This window comes from Grus americana, chromosome 10 (assembly GCF_028858705.1).
Source record: "Grus americana isolate bGruAme1 chromosome 10, bGruAme1.mat, whole genome shotgun sequence".
NCBI classification, from domain to species: domain Eukaryota; kingdom Metazoa; phylum Chordata; class Aves; order Gruiformes; family Gruidae; genus Grus; species Grus americana.
In genome coordinates this window covers 20421556-20441807 of record NC_072861.1, presented here as the reverse complement: position 1 = coordinate 20441807, position 20252 = coordinate 20421556, and the positions used below count along the sequence as shown (strand labels likewise).

General features: G+C 41.5%; 1 protein-coding gene across 2 annotated transcripts in view; it reads left to right on the top strand.

Moving 5' to 3' along the window:
* The window catches only part of ADAMTS17 (ADAM metallopeptidase with thrombospondin type 1 motif 17), a 197388-nt gene that overhangs the window by 29585 nt on the left and 147551 nt on the right, over positions 1–20252 (top strand). For both annotated transcript variants that reach the window (XM_054837482.1, XM_054837481.1), the window contains exons 5-7: positions 9684–9767; positions 10347–10504; positions 16795–16838. In XM_054837482.1, coding sequence (XP_054693457.1) covers positions 9684–9767; positions 10347–10504; positions 16795–16838 — 286 coding nt within the window. The remainder of the gene's footprint in view (positions 1–9683; positions 9768–10346; positions 10505–16794; positions 16839–20252) is intronic.

Sequence of the window (20252 nt, the reverse complement as noted above, 5' to 3'; positions counted from 1 at the left end):
GGTGATGGATGCTTTTTGTTTGCAGTAGCAGCCTGGGGTCCTCCTAAAATCTGTTCTGCACTGATTTGTCAGTGAGAAAATAAACATCTGCCATTGTGACCACAGTTCTTCTGGGGCTGGGACAGGACTTTATGGCTGTGAGACTTTCAAAACATCTGTCTAATCATGTGTCTTGATGATCCTTATACCAAAAGGTCAATTATTTCAGTGTAGCCATTAGTGCATCTCTATGTTGTGTGTAGCTTTATCAGCCTGTGAAGATTGTTAGGGTTGACTACACTGATAGACCAAGTCCTAAGTAAAAGATGGCCATGAATACTATTGTCTGTTCAGGCTGAGGAGTACTGCAGAACATCTCAGCAACATCAGCTTGCCAGGTGTGGAGAGGTGCTGATAGATGGGTTGGGTTCTCTAAACCCACTTACTATACAAATATTGAAGCTTAGTTTCCAATGGATTTGACTGATGGACTTTTAAGCTAGGTTCTGATGCTGTAGTGTGAGCTCACTCCTTTATTAGACACTAGAGAGTGCACATGGAAGAGGACTCTTGGCCGAGGAACACATTTATCTGACATCTCCTAAGGTGCAAAGTCCAGCTGAAATGCTTCCCACTGTTAAGTCATTGCTTCTAGGGGCTCACCCATGTGGTGGTTTTTCTGATGTCTGAAAGGATTTGAATTTATGTTTCAGCTTTCCAGCCTTCAGAGGAACACTGACAGAGTGAGTCTCCTTTGTCTGGCCACCTACATTCCCACATTTGTAGGAACATAGTATCTTTGAGGCCTTCACCTCCCTGAGGAAATTGGTTGTAAGTGGCTGGCAAGATCAGAAGATACTGAGGAATAATAATAGGCAAATACATAGATGGCATCATTGCATAAATCTTTTATTCTGAGGTTGTAAAAGAAGGTGAAATTCAAGGAAATCAAAGGGGATTTTAACCTTCCATTTGCCATAATGAAAGCTGATCTTCAGCCCAGCAAAAGAGGCTGAAGAATAATTCAGAAAATATATTTCAGGAAGAGAGATTGGATAGCCATGTGGTTTAGATAGGCCTTAGCTGAACTCTTCACTCAGCCACCCTCTTTGGGTAGTGCCTGAACCAGCCATGGTGGTAGTTTCCCATCTGTAAAATCGTGGTATGAAAAACAGCACAACCCTAACTTCTTAGGGCAGCATCTGTTACATCCTTCTCTGGTGCGGGATCAGTTGTGCTCTGTGTAACCACACAAATGCAGGACTCCTGGCTGCTTGGGATCTTTCTTTCCTGCCTGCCTCCATACAACTCCTGTCAGCCTTCTGTGACTGTTAGTTGGGGGACAGGATTTGCCCCATGATATTAGGCAGTGCTTATTCAGCTACATTGCAGGATGGCGGGCTGCCTCTAAAAGAAACCAGAATGTTAATTTTGGCTTGGATGCTTGCATTTAAGCAAATAGAACATTACTGGTCAGGGGTATATTAACTTAACTCCTCTCTGTAAGCCATTACGTTTACTGTCAAACCACAAAACAAGCATTAAGAGGTCTTATTAATGCATTTTATATTTATAGACATTTTAAATAAAGTGATCTGCCTTAAAGTATTTAATATCTATTTATGTTACAAGAATTTCTGACGGGAAAAAAGTCAGCATTACAAAATACTGGTTTATTGCTCCCTTGGTAAATGAGAATCTTAGGGAAAAAAACCCACCACCCTCCTCTAGAATAACAGCTAAGAAACACAGCGAATGCCTCTTGCAACCCAGAAATAACAGGTAGTACTTCATATCGCAAATACTGTGTTTTTAATGATATTCTGTAGTTCTCACCATCCCCCTGAACAGAGAATAGATTCACATTAAATTTACTTGTTTTTTTCTGAAAGTCATTGTAGAAGTGCAAGCTCTTCCATTTACTAAACTAATATTTGAAGCTGTAAGACAGATTTTTCCAAGATCATGGAAGAATTTCCCTCTAAGGTACTCTGTAATGTATGAGTAGGAACAAGCATGGCTCCAGGGCTTTGAGTTGACTTTTTTTAAGTCACCACCTCTGAAATGAAATCTTTTCTTGTTTTTGGGCAAGGTATTTGATTCAACACGATTTGCCTAATGGACGATTCCTCATGGCTTTGTGATAATGTTGAAAAAATTAAGCTGATGAAGAAGTTGTCAAATGCCACTAAGTACATCTGCAGCCTCAGTGAGGCAGTGAGTTTATGGGCATGCTGGATGTAAGGACATGGACATGGAGAGATATTATATCAGCAGAATTACAGAAATGCAAAATCAGCTACTTAAATATGTATGTGCTGATTTATTTTTCTAAGTTAAACTTCCCTGGTATTGAGCTTTTGCACAGTGTTGCAGTGTTTGCATTTCAGTTCTTGTCTCCCCTTGGCATCCTTTGGCTTGAGTGCATCTCCCATTTCCTGCCTTCGTTCATGCCCTTCTTCAGTAGCCGCCAGTATTTAGAACTTCCTCTGAATTCCGAAACAAAGTGCCTTTGTGGCAAAACATGCTTATTTTGCTCACCCATTCTGTTAGTCTGCATCTGGCAACTATAATTTTTCATTGCATGTCATCCATGTGGTGGCTGTTTGGATGGATGTTCTGTTTCCTGTGAAGTCCTATGGCGCTCTCGCGACACTTCATGGCTTCATCTAAACTGAACTTCAGGTTTCTCAGCCAGCAATTAGAAGACCAGTGCACCGGCTTTTTCTTTTCTTCTCCCCTGAGTTTCTGTGTATCTGCTCACAATAGCTGCCATTTTGGGCTTGGTTCAGGAGCAGTTTCTGAAGCATGAGGCATGCACTGCTTTCTTGCTGGAGTTTTATGCTTTTGTTTCCTCTTGTGTTTTCTTTTCATCGGAGAGAGTTGGCCAGTAAGGCACAGAGGAGATTCTGTCCTCATAGACAGGCAAACTGCACTGGCCTCTGCTGTGGCTGGTCTTTTTTGACTTATGCCTTCAGCTTCCTGGAGAAAACTCTGATTCAAATTATTCTGAAGCATATGATAAATGAGGTATGAGACCCTTTGGATAGTTCTGTCCATGACCATGGTGGTTTTAACACCGAGGAGTGACTGGTTTCAGCTAGTACCTGAACAGCAAGTTGTGACTGTTGGCTCCTTGCAATTGTGCAGAGCTTGCTTTGCAAACCAAGTCCCACTCGGACCCTCTGAGCATTTGGAGACAGAGATGTCTGAATTTGTAAGACCACAACATAGTAATTTAAAAGCTGCTTTCTATGGGTTTGAAAACCTGAAAAAAAAAGGGTTGGGGGGTGTGTGTTTCTCCCCTAAGTGCATTTTTGGGAGTTTTGGAATAAATTACAACTGTGCCTTGGTTTTGAGCTTGCCTTTTTCTGAGCGAGTACAGCATGCGGTGGTAAGTTACTGTAGTATGTGTTAGTTCTCCTGCAGCTGTTGCTAAGCCAGGCGATTAGCGTGAAAGCTCTTTGCAGCAGCAAGCAGTAACTTGAAGTTAGTGATCTTTTGGATGTCATTAAGAGGGAAAATTTTTATGTTGTTCTTTAGGAATAATACTAGTTTACTCTCTGAACCCTTATTTTACACTCTGCAGATCGTTTTTCATTTTGGATTTCCCCTGTGAGAGATTTTTCTATATTAAAGAAGCAGATAAAATCATTTTTATCATGCATGTATTGATGGATTTATATCTCTGTGCTCTTGGGGGCTGGCACATAAAGGCTCCAGAGCTGCCACTGATAATCAGCTCCCTTAGCCTGATCTGGAATTTTCATGATGGGGACAGCGATGTAAGGGAAAAGGATATAAATATTTGATCACTGTCTACAGATTTCTCTTTTCACTCCAGCAGCCCCAGAAGAAAGAGTTATGTCAACTGTATCTTATAAAGAGCCATGAATATGTTCTTTTTCATAATGTTTAATGGGGTAATTTGAAAGCTTGGCTTTAGGTGGGTGTTAGAAATCCTATAGCACTTCTCAAAACAAGTGAAAGACAACCTCAGTAACCTGACTAATGCTTCGGCTGTCCAAATGTCGTCCAGCAGCCAAGGCAATGGGGAGGCTCTTGCTTGAGTGCAACGCTTAAGGAAGAAAAAAGAAAAAAGTCAATTTACCCTCAGGGTTGCTGTTCTGAACTCTGAAACATCTGAAACACACACGTCTCCCTCCCACTGTCCACCTGTAGAGGAAGCTCTTGAGAATTAAAAAAAAATTAAACTGATGTAGTTTAGTTCCTCTTTTAGCCCAATTCCTCATGTCTAGGTTGTGCTTTATGCATGCTGGGGCAAGCCTGGAGAGCTCATGCCAAAACTGCATTTATTCTGTCCCTTCCATGTCAAATCTATAAGGAGAAAGAAAGGCAGGAGGAATGCAGACAGAGGAGGAGGAGGAGGAGAAGGATAGTTCAGGCTTCAAGCTTTTCTGTTTTCTCCAGGCCATTCTGTGCAGTAAGGCTCTGTCAGGGAAATGCAGATGGAGGGAGATGTCAGAGACAAGCTTTATTCTTTTTCTTGTTCTTCTGCACTTCACCCTCCATTTTTATATCTGTTTTTTATGACTCATTACCATACCTGTTTCCAAAGCACTCTTTCTACTTTTGATGACTCCTCACAGAATGGAACTCAAAACAGCAAAGAAGTTCACCTGCAACAGGGCAACCAATGCTCATGAGCACACCTCAGCCACACTGACAACTTTTCACATCCCTTCTCTGTAGCCCAGTGACCAAGAACCTCCATTGCTCTTCCAGCCAAGTTGCTTTCTGGCGCTGTGGTGATGGCCTAAACCAGCAACCTTTACATTTTGTTCCATGGCAGTGTGTTAGTTTCACACAGCTGATACTTGTGTTTCCAGCTGCCTCTTTTTTTAAAGGTTCTAAAATACCCCAAATATTTTTACTTTTCCCTTGTTGGAATTGGTCACAGCAGCCTCAAGGGTGTGATGCAATTGCAGCCTTGAGGGAGGGTGGCCCACAGTATTGTGAGTGGGAAGGGAGGTGTCTGTGAGTCAGTCTCTCTATTAATGCATGCTGCCTGTGCAGCAGGAAATCTTGAGAACATCTGCACTAGGAAATCTCATTCCTCCTCCCCTGGTGCCAGTTATCTCGGCCATCTCACTTGGCACTGTTAGCTCATGTGCTGATGATAGGCAGCTGGACATGGTGTCTGAACAGCATTGACACACCAAGTCTGTGGGTGATGGTTTCCTCGTAGGCTGGGCGAGAAGGGTAAGAAGGTGGTTGCTGCCATGATGGAATCCAGTTCCTAGCAGGAAAGACCTATGGATATGAATTCTTTTATTTTAAAGGCACCTGGATTCCATGATAACATTTCCTTTGGGCACAACCTACCTTGCAGAGCCTGGTTTAACACTGGCTGTGTGCTGCCAAAATGGCTGTCAATAACCTGTGCTCAACTCAGTCTTGTATGTTTTCATCAAGTCATTTAAGGTCTGGTTGTGTTCTCACGGGTTCCTTCTAGCCTTAAAGACTGTGATTTGAGACAGTTTTGGTTTTCATTTAGAAGTATAGTGTATTGGGCACAGCTGGCAAGGTGCTGGCAGTGGGGGGCTGCAGGGGCCTCTCTGAGGAGAGACCTGGAGCTGCCCTGTGCTGGCCACAGCCGGTTCCAGCCGGCTCTGCAATGGCCTTACCACAGGACACAGCGGAGCCCATCAGAAAAGCTGGTGGTGCCTCTGTGAAAACATATTTAAGAAAGGGCAAAAGGCTGCATAGGCAGTGAGGAAAAAAGTGTGAGGAAAAATCTTTGTGAGCACCCGGGGCAGAGCAGGAAGCGGGGCAGGAGGTGCTCCAGGTGCCTGAGCAGATTGCCCTGCAGCTCTGTGGAGAGGCCATAGTGGGACAGGTGGGTATTCCCTGAAGAATATTGTGGCCTGTGGAGAGGAGCTGACACTGGAGCAGGTTCTCCTGACAGGAACTGCGGCCTATGGAGAGGACCCATGCTGCAGCAAGGGAAAAGTGTGAGGAGGAAGGAGCAGCAGAGAGGAGCTGTTATGGACTGACCACAACCTCCATTCCCCATCCCCCTGAGGGTTTGGGGTAAGGAGGTAGAGGAGTCAGGAATGGAGCGAAGTTAAGCCTGGGAAAAAGTGGTGGGATGAGGTGAGGGGAAGGAGTTGTTCTAATTTATCTTTGTTTCTCTCAGTACAAATTATTTTAATTGGCAATAAATTAAATTTTCCCCAAGTCAAGTGTGTTTTGCCTATGATGGTATTGATAAGTGATCTCCCTCTCTTTATCACAATCCATGAGCTTTTTTATCTTATTTTTCCTCCTGTCCCGTTGAGGAGGGGTTCTGAGAGAGCTGCTGGGCGGGGTCTGGTAGGCATCTAGTCAGAGAAGCTGAAGTGCCATGTAGCTGGTTGCCTCTGAGACTCCGCGTCTCCATTGCACAGTCTGATGTCTGGGCTAAATGCAAGGGAAAATCACTTGTGCAGAACTGTCTTGCACTCTGTTTTAATTGAGGAAATCCTCTCAGTATAGCGATGGAGAGTATACATCCTGTACTCACTTGGTTAATGAGTAAGAGCTGTTCATGTGGTGATGTTTGCTTTGTGCAGATAAATTTTAAGGCACACTTTTAGGTCTGTTTTCTGCTAATTTGCCTGCAGATCTTAGCTCATTTTGAAAGACAAGTTTATTTGTGGGTGGAGTGTGAACAGTTCCCAGCTAAATCTATGTAGACTTTTCTGTATAAAACTTTACAGCGGATTTTTTGCTAACTGGAAAAGAAATAGAGGAGTCAGCAAAGGCAGATGAAGCTGGAGATGTCTCCCCACTCTTCAACTTGGTTCATGAACGATTGGAAATTGTAAATGTGATATTTTGACAGTGTCCTGCAGCTCTGGAGCTGGACCATCTTAAATCACAGTGCTAATGTCTTTGTCAGCTGAGCTTATGATTATACTTTAAATTCTGAGAAACAGTACAGAATTGTATGAAACAAAAAAGAAAAGAAAAAAAGGTTTACTCTTCCTCTGGCAGCTGTCTATCCATCTCTGAGAAAAATTCTTAAAACTTCATTTAGAGGTTATTTACCCCAATGTGTGGGTATTGCTAGCTATCATACTTTCTTGCCAGTAATAAATTGTTTACATAGAGATTCATCGTTGTAGTTAAACAACTTATAAGCATGGCCAGAGTATGCACTGCCACTTTTGTTTGCACCACATCTTCCAAATTCTGCACACTGCCTATCCAAAAACATCAGGAGAAACACTTCTTGCTTATACACCTGGATTTGTGCCGCAGCAATAATCAGCATCCTGCCATTATCAGAGTCCGTAGGCCAGCACTGTGGTGTCAGGCAAGTTCCACTATGTTTACCTGTACATACATTAAAGTACTGATTGCAGTGCAAAGAAACCAGTCTGACTGCATTGAAGCAAGCGTCTGCCTTGTAATCCAGTCAGAGCTCATGGACTGAAAAGTCTGGTTCAGCCTCTGGGGCATTCAGAGTGGGGGAGGGAAGCAGAGCTAGCTGGAGCAGATCTCTAATGAGAAAGGCTCTGTCTCTTCTCTAGGTGGATTGTGTTTGAATACTTTAGTTGTGCTGAAGTAGAACAGCCACTTGTACCAGTCAGGCTTATTTAGCAGAAGGAAAGGTTATTATTCCTACTAGGCAACACAAACTATCTGGGGCTTTGGGCTCCATTTAAGAGAATAAGCAAACAAAGCTTGAATAAACAAGCAAAGTAAAGCCTCTTCTGCATGCCTAGTGTCTTTTTGGTTTAGTGTCTGATTGTTGCTGCTACTAGCTAGGTTGGGCTCTTCTGAGATCACTGATGGATGCAAATACAAATACAGTCAAAGTTATCCTTAGGATGGACAGCACCAGAGAAAAGGAAGAGGGGCTGACAGCCTTCAAAATGACCTGCTAAACTTTCCAGTAGCTGGTTCTTACTGTGCAAGTTTTGCCAGTGAAAACTACCTTTTGAAGACAGTGGTGTTTTGAATCTCTCTGCACGCGGTCTGGAGGCAGGCAGCTTGTCTGCTCTGATGGAAAGGCAAGCACCATCAGCCATTAGGCTTAATGATAAGAACTGTTTACGGTACTCTGATTTTATGACTAGAAACTTTATGGGATGGTGAGAGCTAGCAGTGAGCTAGGTAAATCAAAGGCATCCATCACATGCAAATGTTTGTTAGTCTCTGTAGTGGTACATAAGAGATTGACGTGATCAGCATGATGCCCCATTGACCCTCTCAGCTGAATGTCCAGGTCTCCATTTACACATAGGTCAACTGTTAGAGCCCTTCTCTGCAAGTGTCAAGTTTATCCCCCCAGGTCTGTAGTGAGAGGCCTTAGCTACTCTACCAACATACCCCTGAGCTAAGTAAATAGTACCAGCACTTGTATGCATTTGTATACCAGCCCCAGGGAAGATAAATGGCTTATTGTGTTCATACTGAAGGTCAGTGGGTCAAATACTGAGTAGCGTCTGTCTTGCAATCTGTGCCTAAATTATAGGAAACATTTATGTGTGTGCTTAAATCCAACCCCAAACACTGAAGAGCTTAAGAACACTCTTACACTGAGCACATTCCTGAGTATTTGCACAAATAGGAAAAATACCAAGCATTGAAAGCATAATATCCGAAATGTGTTCATGTCTTGGGTTTGTTGTAGGAAGTTAGCTGAGTCTGTGCGATATTTCTAGCCAAACGAGATGTGAGTAAGGAGTATAGCTTACCTGGGGCCAAATCCTGCCTCCCATTAGTCAAGAGTCTCTCTTTAGTGGTCTTGATTTTTTTTTTTTTTGACTGAGTAGGGAATACAATATTCGTCCAAAGGTATTTTACACCTTTTTAAAATAAACCCTTCCCTCACCTTTTTTTGATATAGTCTAGCTAAAGCATTTGTACTCAGAGAAATGGAGGAATAAAATTATGGCATCAATTAAGATCTTATGTTCTAACCTATAAAATGAGGTGAAGTATCTGAGCTGGAATGCAAAATCTGGAGAAAGTAGTAAGGTAGTTTCCGGTACTATTTTTGTATTTCCTGAGGCTTGTGTCATTATGTGCTGCCTTATTACTATTCTCTTATATAAGATATGAAAATAACAGAGGGAAATTGCTTTTCCATTCTATTTCCTGAAGTCTAAAACACACCATTATTTCATCTTGTATTCAGATATCTCTGATATTTAAATGCTGAAGATCCATATTAGTTGGATGCTTCATAACGTATGTCTATGTTCCTGAGACTGGTGTACGTTTAGAGTTTCTCTGGAATATTTCTCTCTTTTCCTTTGTTGCTCCTTTGTTGTTTCTCTTGTTTATTCCAGTTTAAAGTATTTTTCTTTCTGCAACTAGCTTGTGTATTTTTTTGTTTAGCTTTGTGTTTTAATGTTTTTTGTCCTTGAATGCGTAATCTTGCTCAGGTTAGTCTGTGACAAACTGGTCAGGTAGTGAAGCCCAGTGCAGTACAGTAGAGGCAAACCTACTCTGGTTTTGCAAGTGTTTTAGCTACACTGTAGTATGTGGAACTGTTGGAGTAATAACACAGTAGCTCTTAAAAATTCTTTATTTTATTGAGTGTAGTAGTACAACCCATTTGGGTTTGTTTTGTGTCAGTTTTTTGAAGGACAAACGTCTAACTTTAGTCACAATTAGTTCCTTCAGCTATTACTAGGTCTTGGTATTGTTACTGATACGCTGTGGATGTTTTCTTTGCATTTTGACAGGTGTACAACATGTTTCAACATCAAAGTCTTGGAATTAAAGTCAGCATTCGAGTGACCAAACTAGTCTTGCTTCGCAACCGTCCTGTGAGTTCTAACTCATTTTTACCCTGCTGCTAGAATTGTACTGTGGCAGTCTCACAGGCTGCGCTGGGGTGGGAGGGGGAAGTGGGGCATGTCTGGCCATATGATCACAAATTGTAAGTAGTCTCTGCCACCCTTCACGACGCAGTACTAGAGGTGGGAAATATAGGGGGGCTGTGGGAGTGAAAGGAGCTACAGTCCTTTTATTTATTCTTCCTGGTAAATCTTTGTCTGCTTGTAGTTGTGAACCAGTCTTGGGAGTTAACTGTTACAAAGACTAAAAATTACATGGCTCTGGTGTGGAATATATAACTTCCAGACTTACGAGACTTGAATGTAGTGCTGTATTAGAAGCTTATGACTGCTGCCAGATGATGGAGCTTGTTCTGTAGATCAAATGACAGATCTACACTGTGGATTCCAAAGGCCCTAGTTCACCTGCTCAGATGAAGTTAGTTTCACACTTTTCATTCTATCACATCAATATCTTTGAGCCTCTCATTTTTTCATCAGAGGTCTAATTCTTTATGTAAAGACTGTGACTGATATTTCTTCTTTTGTATCTCTTTTTTTTCCCAAAAGGCGAAGTTGTCTATTGGGCATCATGGAGAGAGGTCTCTGGAGAGCTTTTGTCAATGGCAAAATGAAGAATATGGTGGGGCAAAATACCTTGGTAACAACCAAGTTCCTGGCGCGAGGGATGACACCCCTCCTGTGGATGCTGCTGTTTTTGTAACCAGGTATAGTAAGGTCTGGTTTATCTGTTTACTTCAACCAATAATGGCCCATAGTCAATGATGGGGTTATCCGGTCTAGCAATAATCTAATAAAAAGATCTGTTGACGATGATACATTTGCTACCTACATGCTGTTCAGATGCCTCAAATGAAAGTGATGTCTTCTTTCTGTGTATACTTAAAAGGTCGTGCAAAAGCATCTCTCCTCTTGAACTAGAGCGCTGTCGTAGTCATGGTCTCTATAGCATGTCGTAGTCAGGATACAGGCAAGATGTGGCTGTAGCACAGGTGATAATTTTTTCTTAACCTAGCTGGGATAAGTGGAAAAAATAGGTGAGGTTTTGGAGCATAAGCCCTTCTTCCTAGAAGAAAGAAGCTGTGGAATTGAGAATGCAGCTGAGAACAAGTGCCCTATGTGTAATTAGGTATGAATCAACTGAGCAGTCTGAGAGGAGCAGACAGTGTGTCAGTAGTGGGGAGGTGGTGAGGGAATTATCTCGTGAAGAAAGTGAGAGATGAATACCACAAAGTAAATTAATTTTCTCTCTCTTTGCCCTAGGAAATAACCACTTTAAGAGCCCTCCTCTATCACAACTGAGAAAGAGGAGGGGTGTCATACTTAATTTGTTTGTATGTTTGAAAACTGCTGCATTTATTTCAGATGTGAAATAATCTGTGTATGAATACTTGAGCAAAATTACTTGCAGCCTGCAGCTCTGTACCTATTGATGTATCTGGGTATGGCCCAGATAAAGTAAGCAAAAAGGGTGTTGTCTCTATTAACCTGTAGTCTTTTTTCCTCTAACTTCACTACCTGAGCTCAACCTCACAAAACAATGCAAGTCCCATGTTCCTCACAGTTACCATAAATTTTGAGTAGCAAATCCATGGTCTTTTAAGTTGATTGCATACTAGATCTAAACGAATAGTGCATTGTTATAGAAACAGTCTCTGAATAAGTAGGCACAAAAATATAGTGTAAGATGGAGGCTGTATGTGCTAGAAAAACGCTACTTCGTACCCCTTTCTTCCCCAATTTGAGACAGGAAATGTCTGTACTGCAGTTCAATGTTACTCACCTCTTTCACCTTTTTTTCCTTTGCCAACAATGTAAGTAGAAATACATGGTTTTACATAAACTGCCATTCTGATTGTAATGGTCTATTGTGTTAATAGTTACATTGCAAACTGTCCATGAGATTTTGGTGAATGTTCTGTAAAATAGCTGGTGAGCAGGGCATGGGGCCAGCAAAGTTCCTAAGAATGCACCTTCACAGACATATGTGTAGTTCCCCTAAATCCTTCTCTCTCCTCTGTATTCAGTGTAGTCCAACCAAGCACTTAAACAGATACTTAACATTTTAGACAGGGTGAATAGTTCCTTTGAAGTCAATGGACTGCACATCCTGGTTATAGTTAAGCATGTGCTTCATTGGATCAGGGCCTAAATAAATAACTTACATTTTTGTTAAACTCATCTGGGCATCCAGTTGTCCTGCATGACAAGTGAGGCATACAGAATCTCTTCTGATGTGCTCTAAGCATAGGGTGGAGGGAATGAGAAGAGCATTTCATCTGTGCAGTCTCTCTGCAGCTTATAAAATTGAATGCATAATGTCAGGCTAAATGAGTTGGACTCAGGCATCTGAGGAGGAATTGTAGAAAGAATGTGTAGGAAGAGAATAGCTGGAGAAGTACTGGTTCGGTTAGGTTAGAAACCAGATTCACATTTTGTGAGAAAGTTCAGGCCAGAGAGCACATTGCTGTGTGTAAGAGCAGCATTTTTCCTGTTTGATAGGCCAGCAGTGTGTACTTGTAGTCTTTTTCCTTCCTTTTGCTGTGTCTTGTCACCCTTAACGCATCCTGCTTCTGTTGCATAGAGGATGCCGCATTGCTTGGAAGACTTCTGGCCCAGCAGCTGATTCCTGTGTCAGGGAAATGAGGTTTTTCTACTCTTGGCTTTGGAAGTGTGTGTGTGTGTCCCTGGACCCTCCCCAGACTGTACAGATGGACCAGTGGTAGAGGATATGGGAGCAACAGCATGTCCAGCACAAGCAATTGCGCCAGAAAAAGCAGAAGCTGAATTTTCAGCAGCTGCAGCTGCTTTAGGACTAGAAACAGATTCTTTGGGGTCAACCTCTGAAGAAATCCCTCGGGTTCCAATCTGTCTGTGTTCATTTGAAACACCAAGGCACGCTTGCCTTTCAAAACTTCACCTCTAATTGATGTTCCCCGTATACTCATTTGTATGCAAAAGTAGATGACCTAAGTGGCAAATATCCCTCCTGTGGGATTTTAATAGTATCCACCTGATTGAGTTCCAGTAAGAGGCATACTATGTCTGTGAAATAAGATTTATCATTGTCCAGTTCAGTAAATAAATGAGACAGTGGGAATAATCTCTTACGGCCCTGAAAGTCTGAGTATATTGTTGTGGTCTCTATAATCATCAGACTTTTCTTGTTCAAATTCTGTTTTTGAACTTGCAGAAATTCAGATCTCTGGCATCTATGGATAATGTACTGCATATTTTAATGGGCAGCTGACCAGAATAACTTCTGTCTGCAGAATCTGTATCTTAGTGATCTAAGCAGCATGTCTCATTTGAAACACATTCCCCTCTTGATTGTCTGTCTTTTGCATTCTGTAGGAAATCTTCAGACATACTGATGTTCTCCTCACCTCCTGCCTGTAGGTGTTTGGGTCACTTATTAGACTACAGGTGATGTGATAACAGAGCAAAGAATAACACTACACTGATAGGAACAGAATTCAGAGCTGTCATTAAGCAAAGACTTGTTTTTTTCCTGACATACTGGTGTAGTTATTCCATTTGCAGCCTGCTCCTCCTTTCCACATTTCTCCAGCCCTTTGCCTTCCCATTAAATGGGCAAGTGAAGCAATTCAATGTGCAACAAGGAAACTGGGCACGTAGTGCTACTAAATGTATATATGGGTGTGGAAAGGTGGGGTTTTTTGGCAGGTTTTTGACTGTACCAGTTTCCTCTGTCCTTTAGCTTTATGACCCTGCAGGGTTAAAGTGGTCAAAAGATGTCATTTGAAGGATGCTGGGAAGTGGCCATTAAACAGAATATTTCTTATTTGTGTTGCACAGTTCAACTACTGTCCTTCTTTCTTACAGGAAGGACTTGAATTGCAGAATTTAGCTTAGCACAGTTAGGTATTTTTTTCCAGTTCGTGGGAGCCAGATGGAAGAGTGACTGTAGGAGGAGTTTTCAGCTCCTCTTTTCTGGCTATTTTTATTGAACAACACAACTGACTTGTTGTCATTTTTTTAGAGGAATTGTTTAAGACTGTTAATGGATACACTCTGCACAGTGCCACAAGTGATAATGACCGAGAATTTCACAGGTCCCTAGAAGACGAGAACACGTGTCCTGCTTGATTCAGTCAGTGGCTAAAAGTGAAGAGTAAATTTGCTTCACAGCTACAGCATGTGATTTCAGTATATTGTCCAAGACTTAGTGTGATAAGGTCAGATCTTGCATTTGAACTGCAGCTCCTGGAGTAAAAGTTTTATTCCAACATAGCTCTGTAAAAGATTCTGCTAACAAAACTTATGTCTCTGTGATAAGAGACCTCTGCACATGCAATGAATATTAATATATCTTTTTTATATCCTTGGAGTATCATTATAGTATCATTCATGTTGAGCTCTCACTTCAAAAATATAGATCCCATCAAGCTCAAAAATGCTCCAGAGAGAGACCTGAGCGAAACCTTTTTAAAAGCAGATGAGTTTCAGTGCCATGATGAGGCCATCTTGCCTCACTCCTCTGACTGATCCTCAGGTGAGATAGGTCTTTCTTAATGGCTTTTCAGTCTTTGGCTCCCCCCTGATTGCCAGGAAAGGACTGTAGGAGTTTCAGTATATAGTTTTTGTGATGGGATGGCTGCTTGCCTTTGGAAGAAGACTGAGACCCACCAATCTTGTTTGTGACCAAAGATTTGGATGTGCTTCTTTGTTTGGCTGCAGAGTTTTGGGGTAAAACATTTACAGTAAATCCAGGTGATTTAAAGTGTAACATTTTGGTAGAAGATCTTTGAATAGACGGATGGTGTCTCTTGGACTTGTGTTTATGACAGTTTAAAGGATGGGCCGAGGAGGTTTTGTATTTGCAGGCCCACATGCAGTGAATTGGGCAGCTACGTTCGGTTCTTCTTGCTGACCTGTTTCAAGTCCTTCCCTGACCAGAACAGCATCACAGCGCTCTCTTTACAGACGAGGATTGTTCCACCTCTGTAGGAGAGTCTGCAAGTTGTCCTGGATCATTTACGAGACCCCTCATTTTATGGCATGGTGGTAATTTCTCCAGGGAGCTGCCTGAAAGTGCCAGACACCTTTCAGTGTAGAACAAGAGTACAAGGAGCAAAATTGCGGTGCTTTATTTGCAGAGCTGGCCAGCCCCTGATGAGAGATGCTTTTCTAGCAATGGCCTCCTGCCATCTACTAATAGTTCAGCTATCTGTTGTCACAAGAAAAGCATCTGTTTGATTTACCAGTTTATATAACATAATAAGACCTTAAATAAACCTCCGTCAAGTTGGCTCTGGGAACTCAAGCACGCGCGCTTGTGCCAGCTCCGTCAGGAGACTGTCATTAGTCTTCTTTGGAAAGGCTGGAATGCCAAGGTGTCGAGACACAGTAAGGCTGTGGTGAAATATGAAAGCTGGGGCCGGTGTGTGGTTGTAGCTTCTGATTTTGTTCTATTCCTGTCTGATTTTTTTGAACACTTTGATAGTTGTTATGGTTTTTCTGCATTGAAGCATGGTTAGTTTTCAATGTCTGCTTAATAAGAACTGGTAATAGTTGTTGTTTCTCTCCTCCCAAGCCCTTGACAATTTGATTTGTGACTTTCAAAGGAGTTTGATGTGAAGGGTTTGGGTTCATCAGCCACAGTCCTGGGCCTCAAATCCCTTTTCCTAAAAACTCTAGTTTCTTGTTTTTCTCCAAGAAAAAAGTATTTTTAATCTTTCTCTATTTTTATCTTCAAGTATTTTCTTTTTCTAAGTATTTATTTTTCTCTAAGTATTATCTTTCTCTAAGTATTTTTAATCTTCCCCCTGCCAAACTCTTAAACTCAAAATCCCACTGAGGACTCAGGCATTTCAAATGACACACTCCAAATGTGCTAATATGATTCTCTCACTAGCATCCCCACAGGGTGAGGAAAGCCATAATGATAAAGATTATGGTTCCTCAGCTTCCGTTGGGTTAAGGAGCTTCTGAAATGTTTTAGTACATGTGATGCTTTTCTCCAGCTCCTCTTCACAGCGGATATCACTGCAAAGCAGGTCTGGTGAAGATAGCTCCTAAAAGTTTAGGTCTAAGTACTTATTGAAATGTATTCAAACCTTTAATTTAGTTACAAAATACTTTTCCTCTCACACTTGTTTTTCTGTCATGAGGAATCTCATTTACAAAATCTTCTCACATGAAGTGTCATCACTTAGATGGTGAGCTTCAAGACTTTTTATTCTGTTTCTGTTTAATACAGCTCTGGGGATCCCTGGTTGATGTGTGGGTGCCAGTGGCATATGTAGTATCTCTTCCTGCCTTGACAAGAGCTGGGGAGACTGGATGAGATGTGGGGGAGTAACAGAGACCTAATGAAATCTCTTGAACCTCTCTGTGTTGGATTCAAATCATAAAATGGCAAATCTGACTGTAATAAGCTTAACTGAAGCTATTTCACCTAGCTATTACCTAGCAAATCTTGTAATTCTCTTTCTTCTTCCTTGTCAACATCTGTCTTTCTCTGCTTAGTCCTGCTTCTTTCTTGTCTTCTTCTATTCCAGTGGAAGAAGAAAAAAAACCTGAAGAACTGAGAATTTCTCCATGTACATGATCAGTTCTGTGTCTCCAGGCAGTGTCCCCACATATCTCCTCTGCCAACTTTTGATGGTGCTGTTGCATCACAGGGTGCCTGCTCCTTTTTGTTGTAGCTGTCTTGTGAAAATAAGAGGCTCAGTTTTAATCCAGTTGCCGAAGAAGTCTGACATCATAGAGTGAGGCAGTACTCTTTTACATGCTAAATCTTAAGTCTGTGAAATTGGACTGCAGTATATGGAGCTGATTCACATAATTGCTTGTAAACTTGCAGTAGCAATCAATGCTGCTATCTGTGTTACCATCATGTAGACTGCACAGCAGTTTAAAAAACCCCAGACCTCAACACCCGTGCTATGTGAGTTGTGCATGACTGCTTTTTCCTAGCCTGAAGTCTGGAGGCACAGGATACATTTCACTTCTGTTCTGTTTTTCTTTCTAGGACAGATTTCTGCGTACACAAAGACGAGCCTTGTGACACTGTGGGTAAGTCAAAGAAGTAGGGGAGAGTATTTTGATAGCCACCTCTATGCTAAGAGGAGCTCTCTGGGCAATCTTTCATTCTTTGGTTTGCTGTAATGTTGCTTTTGCTATTCTGTATACCTTTGTGATGCAAATATAGATTAGTTGAGCAAGATATAAACTATAAATAAGCCATTAAATATTAACCCCTTCTAAGCACTGGAGGTCTCTGAGTTCAGGAAGTGATCTTAAGTATTTCTGTTTCTTTGGAGCGGATGTAGAATTCGATAATTGGAGATTAGGAAACTGTCTTTTGGTGTGTCTGTATAATGCTCCTTTCAGGGCTCTCTCACCTTAAACAAGAATTTGCTAACTAATGAATGTATTTCCAATTGTAAGAACCTGTGTAACACTCTCAGATCAAGCTTGCACTCAGACACCAGAGAAGAATACCTCATTGTAGGAAAGCCAAGTTAAATCCTCTTTTCTGCCTCCTACTTCCTAACTGCCTTTAATCTTATCCAAACCCTGGGTACACAGGGTCCTTACATCCCACACATTAAATACTTTGTTTATTGATTTATTTATTTAACTTAGGTAGCAGTAACTTTCACTGTATCTGTTCTCCTGGTATTTTTTTTAATCACCACAGTAGCAGCAGTGTTTGGAGGCATAGCTCAACATCCTCTCTATGATGACTGCATGTTTTTTTAGACTTGCCTCAAAGTCAAGCGGCCCCTTATCCTACATTCTATGTAAACTTGGAATGGATCCTGGTTTTCAGCTGATCTTACACTCCAGTGTTCAGAGACACACTTGCAGACTAGGGGTTGCTATGCTGACAGTAGTGGGTGATGAAGAGCATGAAGTGCCTTCAGCATGAGCTCTGAAACTACCCAGAATCTCAGAATGCAGGTCCTTCCTTCTCTGTGTTGTGGAGACTAATCAAGTGAAAGGAGGAAATACAGAGCTGAAAAATACATATATGTTCTTTTCAAGCATGAACAAGGACTGGCCTCTATGTCCAGGTTTTCTTTCTAGTCAGAATCCCTCACAATGTGTTTATATTCGGTGTCCAATGGAAAACACGCTTCCACTGAGGAAGTTTTTGTACTGTGTACCTGCATCTGGAGCTGGCTGGTGTAAGACACAATAAAGAAGTTAAAAAAAAAAGCGCTGATGGAAGACACATGCTGACTAAGGTCAGGGCTCTTTCCATTTCTAAAGACGGTATTGTTGAAGATCTCTATTCAGGGAATTATATTACCATAGACAGCATGACTAAGGAAATATTTTTATGACTTCTTTTCTGTTCTTACAATACTCAAGTTCGTTCTTGTGCTGTGACTTGCTTCAGTGGAGAAAGTGGAAGATCAGAGCAATAAAGATTAAACACATTTCTTACTCTTTCCTGCATAGTTTTTTCCAAGACATTTAGAAGGTGAATGTTCCTGGGACAAGACTGGTCTGGCCTCTTTGCTCTCCTCAATCCTACTTTTCCTTCCTTCTCCCCTGACAGTTTCCCTATGTGGCCACAAAGCACTAACATTTTCACTTACGCATTTTCTATGCCCCACTGTTTCTGTTGTTTGAACCCAGAGGCAGTGTGCCTTTTCCCTGAGTACAGGTGAAATCCTCCATCATATGATACCATCTTTTCTTAAATGCTGTGGAAATAAGTAAACATTTTGAGAACATCAATTTTCCAGCATTATTGCCTGTACCCAAATTGGTGAGTTACTGCAGTCGTTTCAGATCATCTACAATTTAGGCCCTTGTTTCTGTGTTGTATATATTAGCTGCATATTTTGAAAATTTTCTTCAAAACCATAAACCCAGGAACTATTCTGGTAGGGCTGCAATCTGAATGAAGTCTGCCCAAGTTACACAGCACTCTGATATCTCATCTGTCCCTGCCTCGAGAAATACTTCTTACACTTAGTGGCTGGAGGTAGAGCCTGAAGAAGATAACCAATTCCTCCGGTCATCAGCTTGTTAAGGAGTAATGCAGTGGTGCAATATGAAATTGGAATGCTGGATTTTGATGGATTCCTATCCATGAAACAGATGTTTCACGTTTCTGAGTCCTTATGTGTGTTCTAAACCCATAAGATAGTACCTGATAATTATGGACAATGTGTCTGATGTCCTGAATATATCATATACTTGTGATTTATATAGAGATCATTCTCTCTGCCTTCTGTGGATGGATATAGCACGGTATTAGCTTCATTCCCCCTTCTCTGCCAAAGGTGTTGTGTTGGTGATAAAACTATGTGTTTTTTCTTTACTGATGAAAGTTAGCTCATATGTAATCCATTCATACTACAGATGTTATACCAGAAGAGAATTTGGCCTTGTTGTGTCATTTGCATATGTGTCACAGCAGAGGAAGAATAAGTTAAGGAATGTACTTCTGTGGCATGCAACTGGTTTGAGAAAGTGGTTAGTGTTGGTAGTACTAAATTTTACCTGTGTGAAAGATTCTCCAGTTTTCTTCCTTAGTTAGAATAGGGAAAAATAGGTGTCAGTTGTAGAGAAGTAGGTTTTTAATTGCTGCCATTCTGTGCCCTGTATATATACATGGGTTATGTAAGTTATATAATGGGCTTAATACGAGTGCAACAATTGAAGTAGGCTGATGCCCATTGGTATGCTATACTGGCTTATGAAGAACTACCTTGATGTTTCAGCTGTCTCTATTGTTGCCAGATTCCTATTCCTCACTCCAGCTCCCAGATAGTCCCCTCCAAATCAGGAACAGTGCCTGCAAAAGCAAGAAGCTAGTCCAAAGAGTGACATCGCATTTGGTCTTGATGATGATGCTGAGGTTACAGCACTCCCCTAAGTTCTCTACAACAGCAACTTGCTTTCATTTCTTGCCGTATATTTCGCTTTTATACATGAAGAACATGGTCTCAGCAGATGCCTATGTGGTTTTATACCTGCTTGTGGGGGAAGTTGGCCATTGCAATGTGGTACACTGCCATCCTGTAAAGGAAGAAACATCTTTCTGGTGAGCAGGCACTCTCCTAAACTAGGAGACTGAGGCTACTGCTCTATATAAGGCAGAGAATCTGGACTCTAGACTCCTGATTTCTATTCCCAGCTCTGGCATTGACTCATTGTGTGACATTTGGCAAGTCACTCACATTCTGAATGCTTCTGTCTACCTCTATGAAATGAGGATTTTGAGTGCAAAGCTACAGGAGATTGCATGGCTTAAGAAGTTCTCATATAAAGCAGTGTGATGTCCTTGAGTATATGATGCAATACAAGTCCATAATCTAATGTTTCTTAGTCATGATTGAGAGACTATAAATAATCTATGAGATTATGTGTACTGAAATAAGAGGACTCAGAGCACTGTAAGTAACGGAGTTTTTAGTGACGGTGCCTTGATTTTCTTTACATTGTGAGAAATATGGAAGCAAAACT